This window comes from Musa acuminata, chromosome BXJ3-6 (assembly GCF_036884655.1).
Source record: "Musa acuminata AAA Group cultivar baxijiao chromosome BXJ3-6, Cavendish_Baxijiao_AAA, whole genome shotgun sequence".
Taxonomy (NCBI): Eukaryota; Viridiplantae; Streptophyta; class Magnoliopsida; order Zingiberales; family Musaceae; genus Musa; species Musa acuminata.
In genome coordinates, this window is record NC_088354.1 from 2,504,023 (window position 1) to 2,524,420 (window position 20,398).

The following is a 20,398-nucleotide window of genomic DNA, read 5'->3' on the forward strand; positions in this document are numbered from 1 at the left end:
ACTCTATGGTATTTAGATATTGATCACGTGTCATTAAGGTGTTATTCTTATTTGATAGAGTTGATATTGTAATGTATTTTCAGTTTATTAATATTTTAATTATATAGCCAATTCGACCTGAAATTAAAAGAAGACAATAAGTCAAGTTTGACATGAGAATTAATTGTATTAGATTTAGTACTTCAGCGTTAACCTGAAATCAGGCTCGAACCTTCTCGTTGCTTGCCACCTACTCCCACTCGACTCGTACTTGAATCGTTGATTTGTCTTGATCAATGATATGGAGTACCCATCACCCTCCACGTACACAGATTGTATTAAACTAGTACACCTTCCACTGCATGGGATGCTGCTGCTCGATTAAGCGCAGGCGCGTGCGTGCACACGAGAGAGAGAGAGCGAGACCACGAGTTAAGAGTGAGCCGGCAATTAAACAATGAGCACACTCTAAGACGTACTCCGGTTTGCACCAGATGTTGGATTGGGCATTTTGGTGGGCCCGCCATCTCACGGTTTTAGCATTCTGAAGGAGGTGGTAGAGAGGGAGTGTGGGCGAGGACGACTGTGTCCACAGAAGGAAACCGAGAAGGATGTGAGAGAGGAGGAGGAAGAAGTGGAGGAGAAGGCGCTCGGAAAGCACGCTGCCGATCCCTCGCGGACTCGGTGGTCGGTGCCAGAGCGTGCGTGTTAGGGAGTATGGTGTATGCTGCCGCTCCTCCGCACCTCGGCCGGCCCCTTGTCTCTTCGATGCTCATCCACTTGCACGTGCTCTGCCCTCACTTCCAATCACTCACTCTCTCCAACCCTACACCCATATAAACCCCCTCCTCTCCTGTTGTTCTCTCCGACTCCCTCATCCTCCCTCCCTCTTCTCCGTTCTAGACGAACATGTTCTCCAAAGGTGGCACCTCCTTGTCTTCCAAGACCAATGATGAGGAAGAAGACCGCTCCGTCTTGTTGCTCTCTCTTTGGCCGCCTGGATGCCAAGGCACCCCTTCCTCCTGCTCCTCACCAGCTTCTTCTTCCTGCTCCTCTTCTACTTCCACTTCCGTTGCTTCTAGTTGGTTACATACCAGCTTCATACAGCAGCAGCAGCAGCAGTACCTCTCCCAGTCTTCCACTCGGGGGGACGATGACTCGCCTGTGACGATCGCGCTGTCCATCGGCCCGCCCAATGCGAGTGCTAGTGCAAGCACAAGCGGCGTGGCCACCACCGCCGCTGGCTTCAACCCCGTTCCTCGTCAGTACTGGATCCCCTCTCCCGCTGAAATCCTCATCGGCACCACCCAGTTCTCATGCACCGTGTGCAACAAAACCTTCAACCGATACAACAACATGCAGGTCTACGAACGTCATGCACGCGTGTCTCTACAAGCCTTTAATACTGTTCCTGCGATCCTAACTCTGTGTGATAGTTTCGGAGCAGATGCACATGTGGGGGCACGGCTCGCAGTACCGGAGAGGATCGGAGTCGTTGCGTGGCGTCACGAGGCAAGTGCCGTCACCATCTCTGTTGAAGCTGCCGTGCTACTGCTGCGCCGAGGGGTGCAAGAACAACATCGAGCACCCGAGGTCACGGCCGCTCAAGGACTTCCGGACGCTGCAGACGCATTACAAGCGCAAGCACGGAGCGCGGCCCTACGCGTGCCGGAGGTGCGGCAAGGCATTTGCGGTGCGGGGCGACTGGCGCACCCACGAGAAAAACTGCGGGAAGCTGTGGTTCTGCATCTGCGGCTCCGACTTCAAGCACAAGCGATCTCTCAAGGACCACGTGAGGTCATTCGGCAGCGGCCATGCGCCTCACCTCGTGGAGACGATGAGCGTCGATGAAGAGGAGGAGGATGAGGTAGAAGAAGATGGCGAGGACCGTGATGAGGAGGGCAATGGAGACAGCGCTCATCGTAACAGACTTCATTAAGCTTAGGATCCGAGAGCGAGGGAGGTAGATGATGCATGCTAAGGTACTTCAAATCGGAGGTTTCCATCAGTTTCTTTACTTCATCTTTCTTTAGGTTACTGTTGTCTACTGTCGTTGTGTCCCGTGCACGAGAGAGAGAGAGAGAGAGAATGGATCTATGTATCAGTATGTGTCTGTATCTTCTGTCTTTCACTAAAGTCTTCCATGCCTAGTCAGTTTAATCTCAGTGCAGTTGCCAGCACGTACAGAAGACTTGAAGAACTGTAAATTAGATTCTCCCTCTTAACCATACTAAAGCTGGCACACCTTGCATGGCAGATCAGAGAAGGCAGGGACAGACGGTCAGTAAGAGAGAGAGAGAGAGAGAGAGAGAGAGAGCTGGAAATGGGCAGTAGCGTCTTTTCATTTAGCCTCCACATATTAAGCAACTCTTCTGCTCATAAATGCGGTCATGACTGAGAAAGAGAGAGAAGGGTTCGTCTCTGTATTCATGCCTGTTATGTGCAGCCATTGAGTTATTAATATGTCAACACGTACGTTCCACTCCAGATCTCTCTCTCTCTCTCATTCACTTCGGTGGCCTTCTTTCTCTCTCGCGATGGCTCTTCCACGGCCACTCCTGCTCGCGCAGACGACGCTTTGTGCAGAAGTGTCAGCACGGTACGTGGACTGCAGAGAGTGGCTGCTCCCATTATGTGTGCGCTCTAAGGATTGAGCCAACCCACTGTAGCTCCTTGCCTTTCTCAGCCAACAACAAACACAAGCTTCAGAGAAAGCGAGCAGTAACGCCTCGATGCCATTGCATGCCTGGTTGCATCAGCTTGCACGGAAAGAGAAACCCAGACTCCTACGTCCCTTGTTGCCATTCCATGCACCAAACTGATGCCGAGATGCATGTCGCTGCTAAACAGACGCCATGATCTTGCCGTGCATGTGCATGTTGCACCGATCATATGTATATATACACACACATATGATGCCTTTCTTTTTGTTGTGTAATGCTCCACAATTAAGAGGTAAAGGTAAATATTAATGGTTTACCACTTCGTTGTTCTTCCCATGATCATCATAGCTGGTTTCCTTTCATGTGTTTGACTAGTTTCTCGAGTTGAACCCAACAAAGTGTGACACTAAAAGCAATCGGGAGGCTTCATCAAGAACATACGACATTGTTCTACGATAATGTTGCATATATAATGAGGCTTGCTTGGACTGGTGCTATGCATAATTTGTCTTTATTTCCGATTATCCCTGTGTAGTAGTTTACGTTGACGTGATGGATATATGAGATGGAGTAGATTTATTGTGCTAATTTCCTTCCATAAATCAAATTATTAATTCTATTTTTTAATGAATTTAGTTCTGATTTGAATCAAGTAGTGCTCACAACTACATATTCTATTTTATTTTTTTCCAATAGCTGTGTCATACTATTGCAATGTAGTTTAATGATGTTTTAATTCACATTTGGTTCATCAAATTTTAATGAAATGAAGTCACAAAGTGGTTTTATTTATGGATTTATCACCTTTTCCTAAAACAAGGCAATTAACAGCGAACTTTCTTCTGAAATCATTTCGTATCCTACCATGACATCACAATAATGCTTCTAATGTGTGCCATGAGAAACATAGAGTTAGATCAAAAATGAGAACCATGGATTCTTCTTGTCTTTATTTCGAATGATAACCAGTAGTCAAAATCAATCATTAAAGCATCCTAAATCGATCGTTCGATTAACTTTGTTTTCTCTCGACTCCATGCCTCAACACTCTATCCACAAGCAGACATTAACAATGGTGCTTACATTTAAATGACTGGTAGAACATCACGATGATCTAATGATCCAGGCGTTGAATCATCTTCATTCTTTAAACGCAGTAATCAATCTATTCTATCATATTCATAATGGATCATTCATTGCCTCAAAGTTGTCCAAATACAGATAACTTCAAACTACCAATGCTACGCGTGCCTATGGATTCCTACGGCTATTAGAGAGTAGCATCACAGTCTATCCGAGGTGAAAGAGAAGTGCATCAACTTGACCTAATTCACATTTCTCGCAATGCTTACATGATTACGTACACTATTTCTGAGTCAGCTGGGTGGAGAAACCGATGCAGAACCTCCACTCCGAGTTCGACGACAACCACATTTTGCTCGACCGAGAAGTCGTTCTCCGTCCATAAAGATCATATCGCCATCCTACTTTAACTGCGCAGGCATACGCATTCCCGATGATGCAGTGAACCAAGACAAACTTTTCAAGCGGCAAGTATAAATGTGTCTTTTGACCCACCTCCGAGTTTTGGCATGCACTGTAATCTTGCTTGCTTACGCTGCATGCATGTATATGTTCTGAGAACACTTCCTAAGCATTAGATCCCGGTGAAATCTACTACTGGTTTGGTGCTGATTAGTATGGAGCTCTAAGGAGAAGGAGAAGGAAAGAGGTGAAGCAGCGGAAGAAGTTGCCGAGCAGCTCCTTCTTTTAGGTTTCCTTGAAACAGAGGAAGGGGTCGTCGCAGTCTGGGTGCACGGTAATTAGCGGGAATGATGGGTGTGGGTCCCGCGAACGTGGGAGGGGAGGCCCGCGGGAGGACCCGTCAACGTCGGGGAGGACGTGTCCCCCACGCGCGCGGGCCCCAAGGGAAGGGACAGAGGGGGTGGGGCCGGGAAAAGGTACGCCCGGAGCTCGGTGGTGTGCTCCGGCCACGCCAGAACACGCCAAAGCCCTGCGCGCCAAAGGCCGCGGCCGAAAGCTACGGGAGAAGTACCCAACGCAGCTTCTGCACCCTGTTCAAAGGTCTTCCGGTGCCGCTTTCCAACATCCTCCCCAACAGTCATGACCGCAGGACGCGCTTCCTCTCCTTTCGTAATAGATACTGATGGAGACTTTGCATGGGCCTCCTTGTGGGTCCTCCGACATGCTACGGCATGACCTTATTACTGCAGCCGAAGGGAGGAGATCTCTCTCTCTCTCTCTCATGCATGCTTCCTTCTTTTAATTTGCGTACGTACGTACCTACCTTCTAGACAAATCTCGTATCTTCTCGGCTGCTTTTGTTCTCCTTCTGCGAAGGCAATGCGAGCCAACGGGGGCGGGAGGAGGAATAAAAACGAATGGTTCGTTTTCGCTTTCGTGGTAGCAGCGCCAGATGACACTTCGTTTTCCTGTGACGACCAAATGCGGATCCTTCGGCAATCATCAATCTAGCAGGTCGCTTTTAGGAAGAAACATGCACGCATTAGCCGCTTGAGCAGTACATCTTTCGACGACAGCGGGAAGAAGAGGACGATGATTTAACTGTTGAAGCCGATAAGTATATATATATATAATCTAACTCTCTCGATATTTATTAATATGAAATTATTCTTTTAATCTTCTTCTCTTTCAATCTCTCCTCGTACATCAATATCTTCTGACACCCGAGCATCATCTCGGATTTACATGCAGCACATGCCCCGATGAAAAGTTGGATGACTGACCATTATTTGCTTTTGATCTGCTAATTAAAAGCGATTCTAGAAAAGCACTTTAGCAGAAATTGGTGGGGAAACAATTTGATATATTTCAACAAGGAGGAAAACACTATGATCAAATTCCAGAGATATCATGAACCCAATATTAATGTATATTTTTGTGATCAAAGCTGATGTTGCAACAACATGACTCCTATGATTACGGGCACTGATCCATCATCACCACCGATGAAGATGCACAGTATAATTAAGAGATCAATTGTCATTGTGATAAAAGGAAATTTGTCATCATTCAAATTTCAATCTCAATCGAAAGCATTATGCTTTAGTGGAAATGTAGAATGCACTAGAAAACACTCCTTGCATAAGATGATTCCATCATGGCTGCATGTGTTCTTGTAATCATATAGGAAAGAAAATAAGCTTGAGTTGCTATCAGCTATTGGTTTGATGCAAAAGAAAGGCCAATGATGTTTGGCACTTTTCCCGACCTCAAAGCAACGTTGTTTCTGCATCATTTGCTATTGACTGAAATCAGGCAACATCGCACATGCTGGTATTATAGTAGTCATACACACTGCTGCGTGTACGTCTACTAGTTTTGCTTGCATGAACAGTGTCGAATGGATCTCAGCTCTCTACCTTACATTGTGAAAGAGATTGATCTGTATTCTCAGGATGAAGCTGGGTTTCAGAATCTTCTACGATCATCGAGTTCGTAACTGTAGGAAGGTTCACATAACAATGGCAGCACAAAAGAAGTGTAAACATGATTTTGTTACCATTCTTTTTGAGGTACGCCTGCCTGTAAATACTTAGTATTGAAGCAAGAAAGTAGATGAGCAATCATGGCAGCACATGAGGAGCAATGCATATGATGCAGACAGTCGCTGGAAAAGTCAGAGAACACAAGTGGGAGAGCTATTTGCAGGACGTGTCCATCTCATCCATGTATTAGTCCATTCCGAAACAAAGGCTATATCACAAGTGAGGCAAGTAAAGCAGCAGCCTTCTCTCATTCTCATATTAAGCAAGAAAAGGAATAAGAACAAAGTAAGTATCATTTTGTCTGGCATCTATAATATGGAACACCCGATCACTGTCGATGTATTCATGTTGTTGCACAATGATATGTTATTATTAAGGAAATGGTTCTTCCGAAACCCAAAAATTGCATGCAGAACTGAACTCTGCCGCCATAATTATAGAATTACAATCTATTGACTTGGCAAAATGTTGAGATGAAAGATTTTAGATCATTATCTTTTATTTTTTAAATAAATTGATTAGATAAAATTTTAGAGATAAGGATCTCTTGGTTTAAATTATTATTCTACGCTTATAAATAGACAATATTTATATACATGCTTAGATCCATCAAAGTCTAAATGAAGTTCAATATATATATATATATATATAATCATCATCATCATCATCAGTATAGTAGGATGATTATGGAAGAAAGAGGCCCATGAGCACAACAATGGGTGCCTCGATAGCTATCATCCTAATTCATGTATGATGTTGATTAGTGACTTCATGCACACCAAGAAACTGGATGTGTTGAGGTCTCAGATAAGGGTCTCCATCAACACTGCTATTCAATTGGAGACATGACAGCAGGGGCCATTTCTTGGGAAACTGCAGGTGATATCAATGAAATGACTTTACAAGAATGGGTACTGGAGCAGGCATGGCTACAACGTCATATGATATTGATTGTTCTGTTGGTGACCAAGTATTAATGTGGAGTAGGTGAGACTCCGTAACCTTGCTTTGCATGTGTTTGTACCACTCTTCAATGGCCCATGCACAGGTAGCGTACGTCCAGTGGCAACTACAGGATGAAGGAAAGAGACCGAGCTCTCTACAAATGAAACCATGGATAGAAGATGCTGCCACGACCAGTTCAGCATGGAAATGGTCATCAAACCCGCATATAATATGTAAGTAGATGGGACAATCACATCCATTCACAGTCCTCGTTATTGACAAGTATGTAACCAGTGGCAGTAAGAGAAGCTTCAGCAACTCTCGTTCTCAAGCACAAGTTTCAGCAGGTCGCTCGAAGGAAATCATTATTGCAGAGGTCCTGCACATCTGGCATCGGTGATGAAGGTGCATGTGTTAGCTTGCGTACGTACTCCAAGCGAATCACAGACTACATTTCTCATCTAAATCCAACCATGTCGGTGCTCGAGATGCATGGCGTCAGAATCTGCGGATGCACAGAATCGCTTCAAGCATTGAAGTCTCAAGTGTGCTACGTGGGGGATGATGGGGCATTTCTGGCTGTGATGTCTCGTGATGATGCTAAGAATTGTCCGTGAGTACAACTAGGTTGGACAAGGACTGCAGTGAGACTGTCGGAAACATCAAAGCGAATCACCAACCATCAATAGGACCGTGGATTTCTTCTTCCTAACGTAGTTTGCATCCGTTTTCTGTTTGTTCCTACTGTGTGAATGGCCTTCTTCTTCGGGTCGTCATGATGTGCGGTGGAGAGGATGCAAACACCAGACGAGATAATGGGAACAGGAATCCTGCCAACCTTGTCATGGAGATGTTGCAGGCATCTGTAGCTCCTGACATGGACCCAACAGGGAACAGGAACGGAGAAGAAGAACATTGTGGGAGTCCCGATTCCTGTTTTCAAGGTTTCCCGGTGTGGTCCTCGAAAGCAAAGGCTCCTGTCTACCTTAAATTAGCCAACGGCCCAGTCCTTGAAGCTTGCAGAGGGCTGTGGTCTTCAAGGGAGTAGGCAACACATTAATCGTTCGACAGTTGGTGGCCATCATCATCTTCACCTGCTATGGTGGATTAGAAAGAAGAAATCTAGTAACTTCAAATTGCTTCGGATGGAAACTGTGATGTATGCATTTAGATCTCTCAACTGGTTCTCTTGATCACATAGTGTGCTCACTTTGTTCTTCTTCCGTGAACTATATATACCTCATGTGGGCAATCCATTCTACCTCTTTGAAGAAGAAGAAGAAGAAGAAGAAGACATTCACAGACGGCGATGCCGACGATAACAACGACGAGAAAGAAGGGACAGCAGATAGCTACCGAGCTCGCAGGCTATACTCGCATAGAGCGAATGGGTTACAGCATCATCAGCATCCAAAGCAAGTATTGCAGTACGAGGCACAGTGTCTGATTCTTGTGCTCCTTGAGGACCACTCGATAGTGCCAATTTGGGATCAGACAACGACCTGTGCAAACCCATCTCAAGAGTACACACTATTCCTCGTGAATAGCTTCTCATTCATTGTGCTCTCTGCCTGCATGGTACCATTATTTGGCTTTGTTTCCCCCACCGAGTGGTCCAAAAGCCAGCAACTTACCTTAAATCTTCATTACATGACAACAAACAATTGCCGCATGTTGATGCCTGACGAGTCTGGGAACTCTTTCTTCTATCTTCTGACAAAGGGAAGGATATCTCGGCTAGCGTTCAAAAGAAGAAAGGTAATTTTTTGAGCTCATTGACGACGCAAAGATAGATAGCTTTTTACTGAGATCTTTGAAGAGAGAATTAACAAAGTCACTGACTTAATCAAAAGATTTCCTTCAACTCCAATGCGATTGCATTGGAGCACTTGGGAGTGGGTGATGAGGTTTCGGCATAGAATCACGATAAGGATAACCAAGCCGTTCATACAAAAGCATTAAAGTAAACGTGAAAGTGAGATAAGAGAGCAAAGATGACATGATGCATACTATAGAGGAGCAATGTCTGATATTTTAATAGACACTGTGCTGGTCACAATCGCCACAGTCAACATACTGCGCGAACACTGCTGAAAACAACCTTCACCAGTTGAGTAAAGGTGACGACCTCATAGCTGCTATATGAATATGACATGTTAGCATTGGACTATGAACAGTGTTCCAGTACAATCCCGGTACTTGATGAAGTTGGTTTCTGATAGCCATAGAAGTGAGAAGAAAAATCTCTCTGGTTCTTCCTTCAGCACCCAACTCAATTCAAGATAATATAATATTATGGAAACTGCATTTAATTAGTTGCAAGGAAGAAGAAAAAAGAAATATAAAGTAGTAAAAACAAAATGAAGTTGACTTGTTTGATTCATTCATCAATATTAATCTGCTGACTGAATTGATAGGGTGGAGTTGGATGTAGAAATAGTTTGACTTTTCAGGCAAAGTTATTTACTGCAAGATTGACTTTATGCAAATGAATGGTGTATATAGACAGTTACTTCGAAATTAAGAATGTTGACCGAGTTTATGGAATTTAGGATATGCGTTGACTTGACTTCATTCATGTTACAGAAAAAGAGAAGAGACTGCAAAGTTGGGTAAAATGAGACAGCCAATCTAAAGCGGTTGCCGTTGGACGATCGTTTCCAAAGGTTTGACAAGATCAAACCCCATGCAAGCTGCTTGCATCTGACTCATCCAAGCTTAGCTTCTTAATCGATGATCAAAAGTATAGTATGATTACTGGTAATTAAGAGAAACATTGTGGCAAGAAAGATTCCAAGCTTAGGAGGTTTAGAGGTTTGGGCATCAAAAGGCTGAGCTCTCCATGGACACCATTTGCTGTAGCCTAGCATGCATGTGTTTGGATTCTGATACAATGGGCAGAGCTACATATGGTTTGCTTGGAGCAGCTGTAGTACGAGTGGATTCTCTGGAGAAACTGGTTGCTCCAGATTTAGATTTATCGGGTTGTAGGAACGAGTTGATTGATGCAGTGCATGGACACAGAACCCCACTTAGAGACAGGCAACAAAGGAGACATTCGACCGCTGTTCTGAACCCACATTTCAATCACCTCCACGAGATCCCTGCGAAGAAAACATGTTAGATTTCTTAGCCTTCCCCCCCCTACCCACCTCCATGTCATGCTAGGGTTCTGGCGCATGCACCTTTCTGTGCATGGGAGGGACTGTGAGAGATGGGTAAGTCCATCTGAAATCTAAAGAAACAAAAGAGCAACATTTCCATGGTGTTGTTGTCCCTTTGCTTTTTGGCGCATGCAATTTCCTATGAGACTTTGGCATCAGAGAAGGCCAGGGTAGGGCAGGGCAGGCCATGTTCATCAGCTCTACCACCACCACCCACCACCCACCACCATCAGCAACAGAAGCAGCAAAGCTCAGGGGGGATGCATTCAGAAGGCATGGTCCACACTCGTGAAGCCTCTTCCTGTCCACTTGCATCAGGGTCAGGTCCCACCCCACCATTCCAGACTTGCACCGTCTCTTCTCACCTACACACTCATCCAAGGTAAAGAGAGCTTTACTCCCCCCACTCCTACTTCCCAATAACCTTGTTCCACCATCACTTGGTGTTGACCGAGCATGGCATGAGATATATCATATGCAAGCTAGCTAATAATCTAATAATAATCACTCCATTGGCTCTATATATCAACCCTATACAAACCTAATTAATTACTTGTACCGCTGACACTCTTTTATGTCTTTCTTTCTCATCTCTTTCCTTACCTCCCAAGCTTTCGACTATCACATCAAGCTCAAACGTCCTATGGAGACTAGCGGCTCGGAGCAGGTTTGCAGCGAGACCGAGAAGCAGTCTCCTCCGCCACGGCCATCGCCACGGCCATCTCCGGGGGGCTTGCTGCGTCTCGGCAGTGGCACGAGCGTCGTCCTCGATCCCGAGGTCATACTCGAGGCCAAGCTACGGAAGCTGCCGTCTTCCCAGTACAAAGGCGTCGTGCCACAGCCCAACGGCCGGTGGGGGGCGCAGATCTACGAGAAACACCAGCGGGTCTGGCTGGGAACCTTCAACGAGGAAGACGAGGCCGCGCGGGCGTACGACGTGGCGGTGCAGCGGTTCCGCGGGCGCGACGCGGTCACCAACCTCAAGCCGCTCGTCGTGACCGACGGCAACGATGCGGCGGAACTCCTGTTCTTGAACTCGCGCTCCAAGGCCGAGATCGTCGATATGCTACGTAAGCACACCTACTACGATGAGCTGCAGCAAAGTAGAAGGAACTCCGGCGCCGACAGGAGGAAGCCTTGCCCTTCCCACGAAGAGACATTCGGTCGAGTGTACAGGGAGCATCTCTTCGACAAGGCCGTGACTCCCAGCGACGTCGGGAAGCTGAACAGATTGGTGATACCGAAGCAGCACGCCGAGAAGCACTTCCCGCTGCAGCAAACCAGCGATGCCGCCTGCAAGGGGTTGCTGCTGAACTTCGAGGACGCCTGCGGGAAGGTGTGGCGGTTTCGGTACTCCTACTGGAACAGCAGCCAGAGCTACGTGCTAACCAAGGGCTGGAGCAGGTTTGTGAAGGAGAAGGGGCTCAGAGCCGGCGACGTCATCACCTTTCAGCGGTCGACCGGCCCCGAGAATCAGCTCTTCATCGGTTGCAGGAGACGATCCGTCGGCAGATACGCTGCCGCAGGGGTTCACGCGCCCACCACTCCCGTCGAGGCGGTGAGGCTCTTCGGAGTAAACATAGTTAAGATTCCGGTGGCCGTCAGCGGCGGTGTGATGGACGGGGACGGTATCGGTTGGAATGGGAAGAGGAGCAGGGACATGGGTTTGATCTCGTCAAGGGAGCTGTTCAAGAGGCAAAGCACACAAGCTTTGTAGTGTTGGCTCTTTTGATTTCCAATCCGTCGTGCAATATGTCCGATTACTATGAAGAGTTAGAATCTTTGGTGAAAGGATTGGAAACATCAGCTGCAAGGAAAGAAAAAGGAACAATAAAAAGAAGGCGTTGCTTCAATGTTGTCGACCACATATAATTGCGTTTCTATCCATCTTAATCGATCGATGCATCTCATCTTTGTTTTGCTTCCCAAAGATCATTGTGTTCAGCAGACGAGTCATGCTAATGCCCTGCCAGAGTAAGAAGGTAAACCCGCACGATGCAAGCATGGGAAACGGGGACATGGTATTATTCTCTGCAACAAAAGAGGAGGACAATCTCTTAAATATGTTTCATGTTGTACATGCACGAGGAAAGAGGTGCTGCATTCGATAGTGTCTCACGGACGAGTCAACTCTGGCATCATCCATGAAGGATCTGAGCACGAAATAAAGAGAAGGAAATGGCATCTCGGAGGATATGTTCTATGAATGTGTTCATGTTGATGTCCGATGGTAATCTCCATATGTATTCTTAATTACAAGATAAAGGCGAAGAAGTTTTGCGTTAGTGCAAGTCATCTATGTTCGGTGCATATCTCGAGTTTCTACAAATCTCATCTTGTCTTGTGTCAAACATTGGATGATTGATGTTGATGGTGGCCAAGTGAGTCGTCTCTTTGCTCCACCTGACATGATTTTTTTATGAATTAGTATCGTACTTGTTCTTAATCTAAACAAATGTCTTAAAACAGTCTTGACTTTTCCAACTTAATCGTAGCATACAGATGAAAAGAAATAATTCGTGGGATCAAACAGTGCAAGATTGATGTCGTCTTCGAAACCAATGAAGGTAGGGAAAGAAAAAAGGCACCTAATTAAAGAACAGCATGAGATAAACGTATTATGTCTCACAATTAATAGCAACATGATTGCATTCGTGCTGACACAGAAGATGAATCACATACAGATGAATATTAATTAGTTAAAGATTTAAATTATGGTTCGCAGAGATAAGAATGAACCGAAATATGTATGAGTAATCAATAATGGCATCCAATTTGATCACTTACTTATCAAAACCAATTTTACACTCAATTTTTCAAAAAAAAAATAAAAATAAAAAATTATTTCGACATTCTAATACCTTCACATGTTTGCCCTTCCTATACCTAATTAAAAAATATTATTAAAATATATTTTGATTGCTTGATATTCAGAGTGATTCAAATCCAACCGTGACCTTTTTTTTTTGAAAATATTATCGACAAAACTAGATAAAACATCGAAACAAAGAACGACGAAAATACATTGGATATGTACCTAATAAAGCCCCTTCGATGCTTTAGTTATTAAAAGATTTAGAGGACTCAATCTATACCAAGTTTTAGAATGATTAATTTAGATTAGAAACGAGTAATCTAGTGATTTGAATTGATAAGTGGTGTTTCTTTTGTTTTATGATGGTGTACATAAGGTCTTTTATAGTATGATGAAAATCTTAAGAGATTAACCTATATCCTAAGAACTAAGGCATAATTATTGGATTATATGCTCATTTTAGATTGTGTTGCGTGTTATATTCTTTTGTCGCTAAGGTGTTACTATATATGATTGAGTTATAAATAACTTGTTAAGTGTCGATTTACCCATATAAGATATATAAAATAAAATTTTTAATTTCAATATATATTATTTGGGACGATATATATTTGTTCGAGAAGATATCGGTACACGGACTATCCTCTACCATGCGGTATTAGTGCTTTGATCAATACCGAGACATATTGATAGACATACACATCTTGGTGTACCACGCTACATATTGGTATGTCGGTACGAATCAATATTTAAAACTCTCATATAAATCATTACAAAACTCCAAGATTAAAAAAAACATTACACTCCTATAAAACCAAGGATTTTATACAAAAATATAAATAAAATATTGTTTTTTAAAAAATTTAAGTAAGGATATAATTTCCTTTAAAAACTCGATCGTACCGCAAGTTGTGATTCTTGCGGCTCCGTTACGAAATTTTACTCGTACGAAGGATGTATTTGCAAAGATGCGACGAGACTAATATGCAAATACGATTAGTATAAGGGTGTATACGAATGTGATAGGGAGCCAAACTCAAAAAAGACCAATAAAATTGGAGCGAAAATAAAAAGGAGGATGGCGATTTCTATCTCCTCCTTCTCATCCTCTGCCGCTTTCGCCGTTGGCGAGTTCGGAGACCGTAGGCCTGATGCCGATCTCGCGCAATGGTCGCCCGTAATCGCGGCGGCGTCGGCGGTGGTATTGGTGGTGGTATTTGCCGTCCGATGGTGGTGCTCCGCCGGCCGTGGACCACGGTCGTCGTCCTCGCCCTCCTCGCTGCCTCCTTCGTCTCCCCACTCCTCCTCTTCCTTCGCGTCCCTGCGGCCGAAATCTTCCTCTCTCACGGTGATCCCATCTTATATCGCTGCGCCCTTTCCTTGATCAGTTGATTTGTTTACTAGTTATATCGAGGGAGCTTTAGGTGATTCTTGTCGGATTATTCGATGCAGCAAGGAAGGAGTCCGACAGGGAGGGCAACGGCATTGTGAAGAATCTATCCCCTGTATGATTCACTCTGTGTTCTACGCGTTTTCCCTTCTTATCCCTTTTGAATCTTTGTTGTTTCATGGATGTGTTCTTTATATTGTGTCTGAGTGCAGGTGCATGCTTCTAATTCTATGCAGCTCAACGCGATCGAGCAGGTGTTTGCTTTATTGTATATAGACATATGATTGCCTCTCGTTATCTCTGTTTCCTTTGTGGTTATACGGCTGGTTGTTTACCGTTTTCGGGGTTTCAGGAAGTTGGTGGCGGAGTGAAAGAGCCGAAAGGAATTATCTACAACGACGAGGACTTGACGGACGTTCAGAGTACATATAGTGAGAACGTAACGACTTCTGGTGTAGCAAATGGTAGTTCTATGGAAATTTGCTCATCGATGTTTTTCATGTTCTTTTTTGTATTTAGCTTGTCAATCTATGCATCTAATGTTTATTAGATCTGTCAATTTCTTTGTCTCCTTGTGTCTTGAAGACCCCAGTTCAAGAAATAGTGGAGGAGGTGAGGATCATCAAAATCGTTTGTTAAGTTCTGCTATTGGAGAGGTACTTTTTTCAATGCAATGAGAATTCTTACACTATACTTACTGTTTGAGATTTGAAGAAGCCGCTAAATGATTGCTTTTGTTCTGTTTCATTGCATTCTCAAAATCAGTTTTAGGTTATGGAAGTGGATGTTTACCTGATTATATGTGTGATAACTCATGCAATATTGTCAAATGTGCAGTTTCACAGTTTAGGTTTTCAACTTATTAGTTGCTTATGGGGCCACACGAATGGTACTCATAAGCCTTAAAGTGTTGTAGTATCACAAACATTGTTGGCACTTTTTTCGTAAGGTGTATTAGTCCTGAAATGATTTGAAAATAGTATATTATAATAATTTAAGTACCATTGCTATTAGTAGAAATTCATATCCTCAGCATGATTGAGCTAGAGGCTTTGTTCTTGCAAATGAAACTTATACAGCCAGAATATCTGTATGACTTGCTTCAGCAACGAGATTCAAATACTATATCTGCATCCTGTTTAAGACAAATTTCATAACTCTGTAAAGAACATGTTACTAAGTACCTTTACCTTCACTGCACTAGATAAGATTGTCTTAGTTATAATGCTACGTATTCTGGTGGACAATCTTAATTTGAATCAGGGTTTGAACTTTATAAAGCATATTATAATTGAATGTTGACATACTTTAAAGTTTAGGTATGGTGAATTGGCTCTTTATCTGCTACCACCAGCAGTTGTAATAGCAAATCACAATAATATATCTTTTTTCAAACTCTTTGGTATTAATTAGACACTGATGATATTCTTTTTTTGTCAATTGTAACTAATTCTTACTTTGTTTTTCTCTCTCCTAAAAATAAATTACTTTGTCTTACTGGTGCATTTATGTTTTGTTTTCTTTATAACGTCCTATAACACTACTCATGTTATTATTGTACTTGTTCTATCTTTGACAGCTATTTTAGGTAAAGGAGAAATGCCTAATAGTCGAAAAATAGAGTTATGACTACAATTTTGATTCACTCACCCCTTTTTGTTTCAACCATTTTTCTGTTTTTTATTTCAAGAGAACTTCCTCCAAAAGTAAGCATATACTAATTAATGCTGATCTCTGCCTATTGAGTAACAACTGGATCCTAATAAAATTTAAATGACCAAGCCTCCAAAAGATAAACCAGCGAGTTGTATTGATGCCGGTCTTAGATCTTTGTTGGATTAAACTGTTGAAGTGCTTCTGTAAACATGTAAACTTCATGATTGTTTCTGTTTTTCAATAGGATAACAAGCAGGGACCATCCAACAGAACTAGTGGTGAAACTAAAAGTGGTTTGCCCCCTCAATCATCCACAACTGAGAAAATATTGGAGATGGAGGATCAGATAAACATGGCAAAGGCATACTTGCTGTTTTCTTCATCCAATAGTAAATCTCACTTAGTACGAGAGCTAAAAATTAGGATAAAAGAGATAGAAAGGGTTCTTGGTCGAACCAACAAAAGTTCAGACTTATTCATGAGGTACAATATTCATTTCTAAGTTAATAAAGTTGACTGAAGCATTATTATCCATATAAATTAATACTGTGGCAAAAGGGCTTCAATGTGCCATGAAATGTTCTGATGCATGGAAGTTACCAATTTCTTTTGACTGAGAATGGAACTTGTTCAGTGATTTACAGAAATTGGAAGCCATGGAAGTAACTCTGTCCAAAGCTAGAAAGGCTTATCCAGATTGCTCTGCAGTGGCATCAAAACTGCATGCACAGTTATACAATGCTGAAGAACAGCTTAGGGCACAGAAGCACCAAGCTTCATATCTTATTCATCTTACAGCCAGGACCTTCCCCAGGGGTCTTCACTGTCTATCCATGCGTCTCACCACCGAGTACTTTGCATTGCAGCCTGAACAGAGAAAGTTGCCTAACAGTCAGAACGTGCATAAATTGGCTCTCTATCATTATGCTATTTTCTCCGACAATGTTCTGGCATGTGCAGTGCTTGTGAACTCAACAACATCTACTTCCATGGTAAAAGTTTCCTCTTCTCTGTGTGCATACACTTTCCAGTTATCTATGTGGGCCCTGCATGAGAAATTGAAAGTAATATCACATAGGTTTAGCTCTTCTGGAAATTTGAACTAGAAATTATATTTGACAGATAATTTAATTGGGTGATTGGCTAGGTTTGCATACTGTGTGGCTGCACTATTTGGCAATGTGAAACTGTTTAAATTCTGGTGCATATGCAGGATGAATTGGCATCGACTATATTTATGTACACCTTGATTATGTTTGTACATATGCATTCTGCTTAAATGATAGTGCATATTGTAACTTTTTAATGGCTATCACGAGAAACTTGAATTTTCATCTTGGGATTATTTATAGCCCTTTTCATATGTTAAGTTTTTTTTATGATCCCTTCTTGTGTCCTGTAGTGCATATCTCAACAGAATAACCTCTAAACATTTAATTGAGGTTAAGTGAGGATTTCTGTATCTTCACTAGGTCTTTCATTCAGTTTGAATCTTCTAATATGAACTAATTATAGAGAAATGATGACAAAAGGAGAGAAACCAAGTCATGGAGTTCGATTCAAACCCGTTCTTTTTACGCGTTTTAAGAGATGAATAAGATATTTTCTGTGGTGGTAGATGACCCTTGTTTTGACATAGTATGGAATTTTAGGTTGGTAGCTCTGTTTTACTTGCTGTACATTAACAATATATATATATATATATTTTAATTTGTTAGTATTTCTTTTAGATTCTTCTAATATTCAGATCTTTTGGTTTGTTATTAGTAAGCATTGTACTCTAGAAATATGTTATTCCCATAGAAATCTTAGCCTTAGCACCCAAGCATTGGTTAGACACATCACGTCATACCCAGGACCCCCAGAATAGTCTTTTAGAACATTATTAAGAAGTTACTTATTTTCGAATATGGATGTATCATATTGAGCAACAGGATGTGCCTTGGCTCATTTTCAGCTAGCTGGTGAAATTGCTTCTTGTGTGCTTTAGGAAGTCTTCTGGTGTTATGCCTTGACTGCCATGCACAAACACTAGTTAAATCATAATTTTATTAATCTAATAAAACAGTAAGTTGGCAGTGTATCAGGTAAACTAAATTATTTTGTTACAATCACAGTGCATATGCTTGAAAATTTTACTTTTAGCCCTTTTGCAGGAACCAGAGAAAATTGTCTTTCATGTGGTAACCAATTCCTATAATTTTCCAGCAATGGTGATGTGGTTTTTATTGAATCCTCCTGGAAAATCTACCATTCAGATCCAGAGCTTGGATGATTTCCGATTCTTGCCTGCTGGATTCAGTTCGTTTTTTGTGCAGTCAGCTAAAGCTGATCCAAGATATACTTCACCACTCAATCACCTTCGCTTCTATCTGCCAGAGCTCTTCCCCTTGCTGAACAAGATTATGCTTTTGGACCATGATGTGGTTGTGCAAAGAGATCTCAGACGATTGTGGAGTGTGGATATGAACGGGAAAGTCAATGGAGCAGTGGATATCTGTAGGGACAACAAGACATCACATAAATTGGAAACACTTGTGAACCTTTCGGATCCAGTCATAGCAAATATTTTTGATGCCAAGGCTTGTTCATGGGCATTCGGCATGAACATATTTGACCTGCAGGAGTGGAGAAGACGAGGTTTAACAGGAAGTTACCACCACTGGAAGCAACTAGTAAGTAGTATTGCTTGTATGTTTCTTGTTCTATATCTTCTTTTCTAAATTTATATCATCATTAGCATGAACAGTTATTAATTGGTGGAGTCTGGTGGTGCTTTTACGGATTCATACGGGCATTTTTAGTAACTATTTTGCCTTTTCTCCTTGAGTACTCGTGGAAAGTTTTAGTTGATGATATTTAGGTGGTAGTAGCGGAGAGACGTCTATCTTGGTCAATATGGAGGTTTGATGGATGCATACTGTAATTAGTAATGATCTTTGACTCACCTAAAATCTCACTGGGTTTGTGGATCTTAACATTAGGCTAAAGAGGTCTACAAATTGTCATGCTGTAAATAAGACATTTGACCCGTGGTTTCATGCACATGGGCCATTTATCCTGTCAATCTTAACAGGCCATTCAGAAGTTGAATTGGTGAATGGAAAACCTTAAAGACTCATGACGAGAGAAATTGTTTGGACTTGCTCCTGTCTGTTCCTGAGGATCTATGACACTGCAGGAAAATAGCAAGCAGCCATGGAAAGCAGGAAGCTCTCTGTTGGGCCAGTTGCTCTGCTACAACCACACAATGACTCTGGACAGGCGGTGGCACGTTTTGGGGCTTGGTCGTCATTCAAGCGTCAGGAGGTCAGAGATTGAGAGGGCAGCAGTAATACACTACGACGGAAATATGAAGCCATGGTTGGATGTTGCACTTGCAAAGTACAGAAAATATTGGACCAGGTTTCTTGACTACAGTAACCCCTACATCCAACAATGCAACATCCATGAGTAGTTAACCGCAGGTTAGCAGTCTTCTTTTCAGCTGATAGTTGATATTATTTGGTTCTTTTACAGTGTACATGAGCATCTTTTTTCCTACCTATGTTTTTCCTCGACACTACATTCCTTGATGTAAATCTGCCTTTGACATTTTCTTATTTTCCACACAGCCTTGTTGGCATTATTTATTTATTTCTTTATTTTTTGCTATACCATGCGGAATAAACAGATGGTTGAAAGGTTATATATACTGGAAAATGATGCCATTTTTCTTAATACACTTGCTTGTGCAGTTGCCTACCATGAACTATAATTGTGTTTCAATTCTTGTACTTGTACTTGCACTGTTGCTCCTTTAGTTTTGATTTCAAGTATGAATCATCACAACAATTGTTGAAATAACCTCATCAAGTTTCCTAAGTACTCGAGGTTGTAATAAGAGGTAAGTACGAGGCAAGGGATTGTTTTCTTTTCTTATCTTCTTATATGCATCAATCTATCGTGTTAAGATCTACAAGGGACTAATTATAGATTACTTTCTATAGTTAGTTATCTTTAGCATTTCGATTCTTATATTTTTAAGAATTACATTGAGATTTTTATATTTACGAAAGTGAAATATTTAATCTCGTTTCATCCCACGTTGTCAACTCAATTGAAGGAAATATCGTAGGTGCGAAAAATAACACTAAAATAGGGTTTAAAAGGTAATTTCGTAGTACTATTTTTATTGATATTAATTTTTTTATTGATATTTTTTATCGAGTTTTTCACTTTTTAACAAACTCTTCAAGGACTGAGAGAAAAGTTAG

General features: G+C 42.3%; 3 protein-coding genes across 4 annotated transcripts; all 3 read left to right on the top strand.

The window, feature by feature from the left end:
- Positions 1-864: 864 nt before the first annotated feature.
- Positions 865-2,046, top strand: LOC135640402 (zinc finger protein WIP6-like). The gene is made up of 2 exons (XM_065154792.1): positions 865-1,341; positions 1,427-2,046. The coding sequence occupies exons 1-2, from the start codon at positions 889-891 to the stop codon at positions 1,916-1,918; spliced, it is 945 nt and encodes a 314-aa protein (XP_065010864.1). The 5' UTR covers positions 865-888; the 3' UTR covers positions 1,919-2,046.
- Positions 2,047-10,849: 8,803 nt separating this feature from the next.
- Positions 10,850-12,566, top strand: LOC135639701 (AP2/ERF and B3 domain-containing transcription factor RAV1-like). Its single transcript, XM_065153567.1, has one exon. The coding sequence runs from the start codon at positions 10,856-10,858 to the stop codon at positions 11,996-11,998; it is 1,143 nt and encodes a 380-aa protein (XP_065009639.1). The 5' UTR covers positions 10,850-10,855; the 3' UTR covers positions 11,999-12,566.
- A 1,614-nt stretch (positions 12,567-14,180) lies between these two features.
- LOC103986754 (probable galacturonosyltransferase 6) lies at positions 14,181-19,864 on the top strand. Of its 2 annotated transcripts, none has more exons than XM_018827187.2 (9): positions 14,181-14,444; positions 14,549-14,601; positions 14,699-14,740; positions 14,839-14,950; positions 15,072-15,142; positions 16,387-16,625; positions 16,777-17,134; positions 18,299-18,817; positions 19,324-19,864. In XM_018827187.2, the coding sequence occupies exons 1-9, from the start codon at positions 14,264-14,266 to the stop codon at positions 19,597-19,599; spliced, it is 1,851 nt and encodes a 616-aa protein (XP_018682732.2). In that variant the 5' UTR covers positions 14,181-14,263; the 3' UTR covers positions 19,600-19,864. The 2 variants fall into 2 exon arrangements, with proteins under 2 accessions (XP_018682732.2, XP_018682733.2); XM_018827188.2 differs by having other exon boundaries at positions 19,219-19,466.
- The last annotated feature ends 534 nt before the right edge of the window (positions 19,865-20,398 follow it).